The sequence below is a fragment of the Antrostomus carolinensis genome, unplaced genomic scaffold (assembly GCF_000700745.2).
Source record: "Antrostomus carolinensis isolate BGI_N321 unplaced genomic scaffold, ASM70074v2 scaffold5359, whole genome shotgun sequence".
In the NCBI taxonomy this organism is placed as follows: domain Eukaryota; kingdom Metazoa; phylum Chordata; class Aves; order Caprimulgiformes; family Caprimulgidae; genus Antrostomus; species Antrostomus carolinensis.
This window is the reverse complement of record NW_010340509.1, coordinates 1-11,436: the sequence shown is the minus strand read 5'-3', so window position 1 is coordinate 11,436 and position 11,436 is coordinate 1. Positions and strand designations below refer to the sequence as shown.

The window sequence follows — 11,436 nt, the reverse complement described above, 5'->3', positions numbered from 1 at the left end:
AAATAGCCACCTTTTGCAGCTTTGTATTAGAAGCCTAGTACAGATGTCTTAGTTGCATTGTGTAGCACAGATCTAGACCTCTTCGTAGGGTTCTTTCTTTTGTAATAGTATGAGAATATGAGATAAAGTTTGATATTCCATTTATAGCTGAATTTATGTAATTTATTCTGCCTTCTTTCAGTCACAGACAGCTGCTGGAAAATAATCCAGATTAAAAGAAAATAGAAGTGATACTTTATTTTGTTTTTTTTTTCCATGCTACTACTAACTGACTTAACCTGTTCCTCTCTTCTTCAGAAAATGGATTTGAACTGTTTAGATCAGTTCCCAAATTAGGTCCTTAAATTTGAATTTACATTTCATAGCAGTTTTGCTGCATCTGAAACAAATGTCCAGGGAATCAGAAATTTCCTTAAAATTCTGCTATAGGAGTGTTATTTGTCCATGGGGCTTGAAAGGCAATTTGATGCTTTTGCTTAGAACTCAGTAGTTCTGGACTGTGAAAGTAGTGAGGCAAAACTTTAGGCTAGGTTAAGTATTAGTCTAGATACCAAGAACACTATAGAGAAGTGTAGTAGTGAAAAGATACTAGTATGTTTTTCAGGTGTTTTGAAAAGTAATGGTCCAAAGCCTTCAAAGTGTCCATGCACACTGATCATGCTTCAAGCAATGGTTCAGAATTATTTTCTTGTGGTACTGAATAGGGGATTCTATTTATGTCCCAGTGAGAACACTAAAACTGTTACCTAGAAGCCTTGTATCTTCCTCTTTTCTGAATGCTTCGCTGTATTCCCAGTCTCCTGAATGGAGGAGATAATTATCCAGACCCCAGGAAAGAAGGGAAAAGTTCAAACATGTAGAAGAAAAGATTTATCAAGGATCCATCAGAGCATGGCTGAGAATGGGGACTGGTGGCAAGCAGGGATAAGTAAGGGAAATTATGACCTTACCAAATGATTTGAGGAAAGGGTGTATCTTTACAGTCAGAAGCTATTATTTGAAATATGCTGCAGTTTCTTTGCAGACAGGAAATATGCAAGTTAAAATTGAATTAAACTGAACAAATGTATTTTGACTGAGTATCTCAGTAAAGACAAATTTAGGATTGGTTTCCATATTACAAAAATAGTACTCATAAATAGATACATATGTTGTTCCAGATTTATGAATCAAATGAGCAGGTAAATGTTCTTACATGACTCCTTTCGTATTTCTTATATTAGATACTGATTTATTGATGAAATAATTTATAAGCTGTGCTAAATACTATTATTTTTTATCTCTTAGGAGGCTTACCGAGAGGAGCAGCTTATTTACAGACTAATGAGACAGTCTCAGCAGGAGCGGAGGATTGCTGTTGAGCTCATGCATGTTCGACACGAAAAAGAGGTGTTAAGGCAAAATAGAATTTTCAGGGAAAAACAATATGAAGAAAGACGACTGAAAGAGTTCCAGGAAGCTCTTGACAGAGAAGCGGTAAAAGATTATTTGCTCCTTGAGTTGCTATAGGACTGTTACAATACCTTCCTGTTATTAAATGGAATTTGTATGGTCAACTGTTAGAATTTAGGACTTTTATAGGGACAGGGTGATTTAATGATGAATATATTGCTTTTATCTAGGTTCAAAGTTACAGATAAGGTAATAAGAGATAAAACTGAGCAACTTGAAGTCTAATTTTGTTCTTTTCTTCCAAACTAATTTCAACTTTGTAGAGAACCATTACTGTATGCTGAGGTTAAAAAGCACAGTCTTGCAGAGACAAAATGAAAAAAGACAGTGACTTGTTTCAAGTCACTTGTAGAATCTTGTTTCAAGCATCATGTTTTTAATTTCTTTTAGATGATATCTGTTAACATCCATTTTTGTCAACTGCTGGAGGAGTTTCACTCGTAAATGCTAGTTCCTACCTGGAATCTTGGACCTGATGAATTGTCCTGGTTTCAGCTGGGATAGCGCTAATTTTCTTCATAGAAGCTAGAATAGTGCTGTGCTTTGGATTTACTATGGGATTTGGTATGAGAAAAGTGTTGATAGTACACTGATATTTTTAGTTGTTGCTAAGAAATCAAGGTCTTTTTAACTTCCCGTGTTTTGCAAGTGTGCAGGTGCTCAAGAAGGACTTGCACAAACTGTGTAGGAGCATAGAAAAATCAACAGACCCAAACTGGCCAATGGGATATTCTGTATCATAAAACATGTTAAGCATATAAAGCTTGCTTGCTCTCTTCTGTGATTGCAGTTTTGGGACCTGTGTGGCCAGCAGGTCAAGGGAGGTGATTCTGCCCCTCTACTCTGCTCTCATGAGACCACACCTGGAGTGCTGTGTCCAGTTCTGGAGCCCCCAACACAAGACATGGACCTGTTAGAATGAGTCCAGAGGAGGCCACAAGGATGATTCAGAGGGCTGGAGCACCTCTCCTGTGAGGACAGGCTGAAAGAGTTGGTGCTGTTCAACCTGGAGAAGAGAAGGCTCCAAGGAGATCTTATAGTGGCCTTCCAGTACCTGAAGGGGCTACAGGAAGGCTGAGGAGGGACTTTTTACAAGGGCAGGGAGTGACAGAACAAGGGGAAATGGCTCTAAACTGGAAGAGAATGGATCTGGGATTGCTAGCCAGGAAAGGGCTGTGGGTCAGTGGGTGGTGAGCAATTGCGTTGTGCATTACTTGTTTGTATATTCTGTTATTACTGTTATTATAATTTTTATTTTATTTCATGTATTAAATTGTCTTTATCTCAACTTAGAAGTCTCTTTACCTTTACCTCTCCAGTTCTCTCCCCTCTTCCCTGGGGTGAGAGTGAGCAATGTGTGGTGTTTGGCTACTGACCACGTTAAAACATGACATTAATAAATTAAAACAATTTATAATCCTGTGGCAAATCACCAACTGCTATGCAGGCCATAATGTGATGGTAGCAATCTTACTTTGCTCACAAAACAATTAGCAATTTGGTGACAAAGACAACTAGCAACTCTAAATCTTCCAACACAGTGCTATGTAATCAGCAGCTATAGCTATTGATTACAACATCTCTTTAAGTACTCTTTTGTCCAAAAAGAACACACCATCACAGCAACTACTGATAATTTTCGGCCATAACCAGAGGTTTTTATCAAAGATCTAACAGCATCAGTGATATGAAATTATTTGCAGATCAGAATCTTTAAAGTTAAACTACTTGTCACATATTCTAAATGAGTATTCCATTGTGGGTTCTGGTGGAACTAAGCCTTTGACAGTGCATCTGCACAGTTGTTCCTCAGGAAGAGTAGGCAGCATCATTTCAAGTTTCCCTGCACTGAAATATTCTTAATCTGTTTGTCATGAAAGAAGAAATATATTTCTCCTTTACATGTATTTTATCAGTTAAAAAGCAAACAAACAGGAACTTACCAAATTAATATAAATTTTTAGGGTTTTTTGTATGCATTAATCGGATTGCTTGCTATCCAACTCTGGTTAGAATCTAGCTGTTTAAATTTCTTGGGTTAAATGAGCAAGTTCATTTTTGTTTCTAGGACTGTGCACTTCTGTACTTCCACTTTCTTTGCAATCTCAAATTTACTCTTAAAAAAATTCTAGGCTCTGGCAAAACAAGAGAAAATTGATTATGAAGAACAAATTATCAAAGAAAGAGAACGTCATGAGAAAATTGCAGTTGAAAGAGCTCAAGCTCGTTATAAAAAGCATTATTCTATATGTTGGGAAGTGATCGACCAAATCGTTGATTTGTCAACAAAAGTAGGAGAATACCGAATGCTGACAAACAAGTGAGTATGGTAGTTTTCAGGCAAAACTAATAGCTGTTGGGTAGCTGTTAGGCGTTATTATTCAGACTAGTTTAAGCACCAGAAACATCTTATGTAGATCCTCAGATATCTTACAGGACAGCTCCAATTTGTTTTACGTTGGAAAATGATGATAATACTCTAGGGTGAGGATTCACTGATGTGTAATACAGGGTGGAATAATGCTTAAACTTTAGCATAATTTCTTGAAAACTCAACTAACTAGAATCCTTAGGAGACCAAGATTCACTAGTTCTGCCACTTGTGGAACTACTTTTATGAACAAATTCCTTAGTGTAAAAGTTAAAAACTGAGTAGTACGCATCTCATTCCAGATTGCTCCACTAGCTGAATGCTTCCTCAGTGTAATATAAACGGAATAATTTCCTCATATCAACATGCCTGGACTGGCCTAAAATGAGCAACTCATTCCAAAATCTTCCAAGTTTGACATACTGTGATTCCCTCTCCTGACATACCCTAATTGCACAGGGTTTCTGAGAAGGTTGTAAAAAACCTCCAAGTATCTGTGCTGTAGGAGTGGTACAAAACACAGAGTGGGACGTTGTTGCTGTTGTTCTGTCATTAGTATCCAGTGATTAAACTATAGAGTAGGGCTTACAGCATTTGAAATTATACCAAAATCTTCATTGCCTTTTAGTGTAATTGTGTGTTAAAATAATAAAGCTGTAACTGTATGGAATACATATGATTATATTTTATGGAAATTATATAAATTTAGGCCCAAGTAGGTACTTGAAAAAATAGGCAGCCGAGGCACAGTTTGTTGATCATTTGATGATCTCCTTGTCTGACAGTTATGGTTCCAGTGTAAGCTAATGTCACATTTGCTTGTACTGAGTGGTGCACAACAATATGTACAGATATCTGAAATATCTTTCCCAAATATACGTATCGAAGTTGTACCTGCTTTTACTGCCACAACAGGTCTGTGTTTCTTTGCACTTCATTGTGCAGGATGCATATAATGTATATTAAATTAATTTTGAACAGCACATGCAGAGTTTATTTAAAGCCACTCAACCACTCAACTATCTACAGTCATTATAAAAAAAGCCCAAATTGATGTAATCTTAAGAAATAATGGAAACTGTCATTTTGAGCATATGTAGCAGCCATAAAATTCTAATGTGACATATGTCAGCATCCCGTTTGCATTTAGCTTGCTACTGTATGTGGTTTGTCTTGTTTCATATAAATATTTTTCCTTTCTAAAAGGAAAGAGTTTTATTACTCATATGATCCTGAATTAATTTTAGCTTCCAGGAAAAAATTGCACAGATTTTTGCTAAGGGGAAGCCTTACACCTCAAAAGGGAAGAATATTTTGGAGCAGGGAAAAATAGCTATAGCAGAACTGTTACTACACAGTTCTGCCAGCCAAATATTATGTCATGACACATCTGTGAAAATACTGAAGTCTACGAGTGCCAGCTGCTGTCATATGGGTAACGAAGGACTTCAAAAAACTGTAGTAGCTACAGAAAGCATTATAAACTATATCTAGTTTATCATATGCTTGTTTCATGATTGTGATTCTTGTAAGTTTGGGTCTCCTGTTCTCAAATACCTAACTCCTTTAATTTTTGTTTTGGATATCATTCTTCTTCTTTTTCTTATGCAGCAAAATTCCATTAAAACTGATGAGTGATTGGAAGGAATTTTTTTTTAAAGGAAAACCAATATATGAACAAGCTTCACTTCAACCTTTACCAAGTGAACCAAGCCCAGAACATCTTGTTGAGCTGAATAAAATGAATCTGTTAGATGAAAAAGATTATGGTGAATACGAGGTACATCAAACTGATAAGACATAATGGAAGATAATACACTTTGATTTTTCATAATCATACTCATGTTGTTGTGATGTTTCATTTTTTTCTCTACTAGTTTCTGATACCAGAATTTGACATGCATTTTCTTTTCATTGCCTGAGGTTCTGTAGGAAATTTATGGCTATATTTTATGTTAGTAGCACTGGAGAGCTGGTGCAATTTTAAAACACTGTTAATAATTTTTTTCTTGTTTATAACATTGATTATATTTCTCTCAAGTTCATAGGGCCAACACGTAAATTGCAATGCAATTTATTATTAGCTAGTTGGAATTGGAAAGTGTGGTTAATACTACCACATTTGAAAATGCAACGAAGTGGCCAGCAAAAGCAAGAAAATTGAAATTATGTATGTTACAAAACTTGATAGTCTTAATTTCAGCAATTTTGAGTGAAAGCTTTCTAACAAGATTTATTGGTTTGGGTAATCCATTTATTTTAAGATGGTGAAATTTATGAAAATTATTAAAAATTAAACCCTGTGTTTTGAGGTGCCTTTCTTTAACTTTACAATACAATTTCACAAGTGAGAGATGAAAGGTGAATGTTTCCCTGTTAAAATGTATTGTGCAGTTTTTTCCAGATTACTCAAATGATGCTTTTCTTTTGGAAAAAAAAAATAAATCCCACTATGTATTTAGTCTTTTCAATAATTTGTTTAACTAGAATATGGCAAAAGTACTGCAAATAATCTGTCTTCGACTAGTTGGGAAATTATAATTAATATATATGTATATATGCTTAAACCCATGTCTTAAGCCAATTATTACATTTTCTTTTGCAATTAGTATAAATGTTCACATCATTTCTGTGATGAATGCCTGACAGCTCAGTTTACTTGGGTTTCAATCTTAACACATGTTTTTCTGATTTCTCTGTGTATAAGGTCCTTGTTCAGTCCATATCAATTCATGTAATGAATTTCATGATCACTTTCTTCAGGTGAAAGAAAGGTGTATGTATAAGACCAACAGGGAGGACATAAAGGACAAACAGGCAGTGAACAGTTACTGGGGAGCACTAATCAAAAATGAAGGTTTTCCGTCATATGGTTGTTTATATTACAAAGTCACAGTAGTCTTCTCTAGATGTAGTGGCACTATAGGTCATAAATATGTAATGACATATATAAAGCCTTTTTTGTGGTGCCATTTTTTTCCAATGCACATTGACATATTTTTTTTTTCCAAATGTTAATCTCACGCCTTTCTGCATCGGCATTCATCAAAAGCTTGTGTCTAAAGTTGTAGGCACCAATTCATACTTATGCCTTATAAAAATCAAACTGAACAGCTAATACCTTCAAAATATTGCTTCTAGATAAAAGTGTATTGGCAGGGCATTCTGGCAAAGTTCATGCTGATTTTCTTAACCCTTGAGAAAAAAAGCTCAGCACAGGCAATTTGGCATCTCTTAACAACAGTAAATATACATTAGGAATACTGACTAAAAGTGTCAAATATATTTGAGAAAAAACCAAAATACAATGCTATCAGTTGATTGCACATTCCACATTAGATTGAGCCTGAAAATATTTGGAAATCACCAAATCATCAGTTGTGGCTAATCACTTAGTAAATTAATGGAATCACCGAAAACCAAGCATAACAGTAGGCACTGCTCAAAATATCAAAGAACTTCCAGTTTCAATTGAGAATGTTGACCAGGAATTCTATTACTTTCACCTGGATACCTGAAAACTTGTTTCTAACCAGTAAGCTACTACTTTGGCTTGACAGGTACAGTCTAGCAGTCTTCTAGTTAAAAAGACGAGAAATCTGAAAGGTGAGTACTTCAAATGGGGAGCCCATCTATTTGGAATTCATTTTTCCTACAAGTCTGATAGAATTTAAAACAACTGATCCATCTCTGCTTATATGTTTAAGGAAGAATCGTTCAGATAGAACAAGGATTTGGGATTTTTTCAGCATGTCCTTTTCTGAGACATATTAGAGAGAGGATATTATGCAACTCAGAGATTTTTTTTGTTTCCTTTTACTGATTACGAATAGGCAGTAGTTTCTTTTAGAGTGATAACATGTTACATTGTGTTATTCTATGTGATGCACACATGTTCAAAATCAACATTGGTCAAATTCTGTTAGTGCAATATATGCAGTGGCAATATATCATTCATGATAGTAACTTCAGAAAAAGATTGCATATTCTACCTGGAACATGATTTCAAACATCTTTCAGTAGAACTTAGAATGAAACGGGTTGCTTCTGATCATGGTGATTAAATTTTTAATTTATAGAAGGATACAGTTGTTTTAGTTGAAAGGGATGTGGAGATCATTTAGTTCAATCTCCTTACCCAAAGCAGGGCCAAATTCTGAGTCAGATAAGGTTACTCAGCACCTTGTCTGGTCAGCTTTCAGGTACTTCCAAGGACAGAGGTTCCACAGACTCTCTGTGCAACCTGTTTCTTTGCTTAACTACTCTCATTGTGAAGATTTTTTTTCTTAATTTTTTTGCCTGGTTGGAATTTCTCTTGCTGAAACATTTGACTTTGCCTCTTAGCCCTTTATTGTGTACCCCAAATTAGGTGACAAACTAGAATCTAATTTGAAATATTATTAGTCTACATATCTTCCAAAGAGCTGTTTGGAACAAATAATAATTAATACAGGACTAGTATTATCCTGCATTCTGAAATGTTCTTTTTTTGCTTCTCATAGCTTAAACTGCATGTCAGGACTTTCCTAGTGGTGTAAGATCCAATACTGGTAGAGTATATTTTAGTGTGTCAAAAGCACAATTTGCTGTTCAGTTCTTTTGACTACATCTTTCCATTGTCATATTTCTCCCAATGTGATTGTCAGTAAGAGTATCTTTACTGACAATCTTTTTTAAGAGTATCTTATTTTACTGAAGTAAAACTTCATTAAGCTGTATGCTGGTAACTCATACCACTGGTACATGTATATGGGTCTCAGAGCAGATGAACTGGAAGTTTCTACTCAGTATTTCCTTCCCTTAAAATTGTTTTAATTATATGGTGGTTTGTTTGGTTTGGGTTGTTGGTTTTTGGGTCTTTTTTTTTCCTCTCTATTGAATATGTGTTAGGCAAATATATTTATTTGAAATCTTTTATAAAAATTTTCAAAGATTTATTTGTGAAACTAGACAATAATGTTGCCCAGTTTTTAGAATGTTGAATATTAGGATAGTGGGCTTCTGTTCCACAAATCCGCAACTGATTTATTCTGTGGTATTGATGAAATGATTTTTAATGTTTATGAAATTTTAAAAAATATTCTAGGAATATATGAAAATGACTGTAGGAGTATTTGTCTCTGTAAACCAGGTATTAGTGAATATCAATAAATGCTTAATGTTTATGACATAATTACAGCTTTTAGCAAGGGTCTATTCTAAAAAATACTTTATTTATTACTATTCAGATTTGAGTATTGTATATATTGTGTATATGTAAAAATACATATATCCAGAAAGATGAAGACAAGGCATATTGACAAATTATTTGGTAATTTGTCATTTATACAGAGTATGACAGGGGAATGGTGCCCAACTGAAGAGAACAATGAAAGCAAACCTCCTCTTAATAACAATATATTGGGTCACGTGCTTCATAGACTGATGGAGATTTACTATCCTCCAAAACCCAAATCTTCACCACATATATTTCCTCCATTTCCTGTCAAGGGATGTATTTTGGGAAAACTTTTTAGTGGAAAAACTACTTGTGTAAAGTTTATTGAAAAAGGTAGAGTTGGTTGTTGGTTTTTTTTTCCCCTAAAATCCTTTAAAATGTTTCTTTGTGTTAAAATCCCACTCTTACAATGAAAATCCTTTGGGAAAGTCCTTGCATTACTAATCCTTGAGCCTCAGATGCATCTGCATTTTGCAGGGGTTGGTTGTAAGTCATTCATTATCTTCCAGAATAAGATGAAAAACACCTGAACTTGAATATAGTGTTAATATAGTATTACTTCTGCACTGAAAATTTACAAATGCTTTTGGCAAACTTCTCTGAGGGTATTTGTTATAGAAGAGACTAGCAAGATAGCTATCTGATTGTGGATACACACTGTGCAGTGGTTACAGAGAAGAGACAGTGGAAACAACTTACATCAAACGCCCACATGAAATGAATGATACATTGCTTTGCATGTAATAATGCTATCTTCTCATCATTAATTTAATTGCCAGTAATAGTCTCTATGTGTATGCTCAACTCAAATTGTAAAGTTATCTATTTTTTTTGTGTATTAGTTTGCAATATTCAGGTGCTGTCTGTCGATACTCTGGTTCAGGAGGCCATCCAAGCTTTTCTTAAAAATGAAATGAAAAGTGAACACCAAGTGATGTCGCAGGAAGCAGAGAGTTCTGGGGAACAAAATGAGGTAAGCTTTTTTGTTAATTTTGATTTTGGCTCTCACTGGGAGATGAGAATTAAATATATAAGGAAGAAAACATATTGTTTCAATATTTTACTCAATTTTGAACTTAATTCTAAGGTTTGGCTTACAAGACTTCAAGAGTCATCTTGAATTGAGAGTATTGGTTTTCCTGTAATATGTAGTTTTCTTTCTGATCCATTTCCTTTGATAATTAATACAAGGTCCAGAAATCACCACAGGAAGTTCTAATGAAACTCCAAACAGAAACTTCTATCAATGGAAGCAAAGGTGTGTATATTTATTTATATATGTATATATGTATTTTTAAAAATTAATTTCAGTTGTTATCCTATTAGATTTAAAAGGCAATTGCCCTTTCTCTTGTATATTTGAAGTAGCATCCATGACATCTGAGTTTTCACAGTACTTTCCATTATGAATTTCCTGTTTCTACAAATTCCTACTGTCTGCGAGCAAGTGCAAGCTGCACCATGAAGGCAGGTGGGCTAGGTGACAAGGGCAGTAGTAAAGCAGGAAGTGTCAACATTTACCAGCGAAGAGTGAGGATATTGACTGAAGTCAGGGTCACTATCAGGCCCGGAGACATCAATCAACATGAGCCTCAGTCTGGTAATAACCCAGCAATTCTGCCGATGAAGCAAGTCAGAGGTCAAGCCAGGAGCTCAAGTCAGCAGGTGTGGATCAGGGTCAGAATCAAGAAGACAAGATACTGAGTTGCAAACATGGCTGCTACATGGCTGTAATGTACCGCAGGCAGGCTCCAGGATCACAGCTTCAACTTAAAAACAGCTTCCAAAGGAATGAAGGGCAAGTCCTCCCCTGCCCTCACTTTACCTTTTTTTACAACAAATCTTATCAACAAAGGAACTGACACTGTGCTCAGAGAACTAAACTCAGAATCAAAGAGTGATTGAAGGTGGAAGGGAACTCTGGACATCGTCTAGTCTAATCCTCCTCTTCAAAGCAGGGTCACTACTGCAGGTTGTCAGGACTGTGTTCAGTTGGATGCTGAACTTCTTCAAGGACAGAGAACCCATAACCACACTGAGCAATGTGTTCCAATATTCCATAACCCCTACAGTTAATATTTTTATATTTAAATGTAATTTCCTCTGTTTCATTTTATGTCTGTTGCCATTTGTCAGTTTACTTGGCACCACTAAGAGTCTGTCTCTGTTTTCTTTATTCCCCTCCCTGCCCCAGATATTTCTACACATTGATAAGATTCCCCTCAGGCCTTCTCTTCTCCAGGTTGCACAGTCCCAGCTCTCGGCCTCTCCTCATATGCTGGATACTCCCAGACTTTAGTAATCATCCAGGCCTTTCTCTGGACCTGGTGCAATACATCCGTGTCTTTCTTGCACTGAGGAGTCCCGGACACAGCACTCCAGATATGGTCTTGCC

The 11,436-nt window shown here is 35.7% G+C and overlaps 1 protein-coding gene across 1 annotated transcript; it reads left to right on the top strand.

Moving 5' to 3' along the window:
• Window positions 1-1,287: 1,287 nt before the first annotated feature.
• LOC104531304 (sperm flagellar protein 2-like) lies at window positions 1,288-10,014 on the top strand (the record flags this gene model as incomplete). Its single annotated transcript, XM_029087019.1, has 4 exons — window positions 1,288-1,476; window positions 3,585-3,772; window positions 5,435-5,603; window positions 9,898-10,014. Coding segments are annotated over 4 exons (663 nt in total), but the record flags the coding sequence as incomplete, so codon positions are not given.
• Window positions 10,015-11,436: the final 1,422 nt, after the last annotated feature.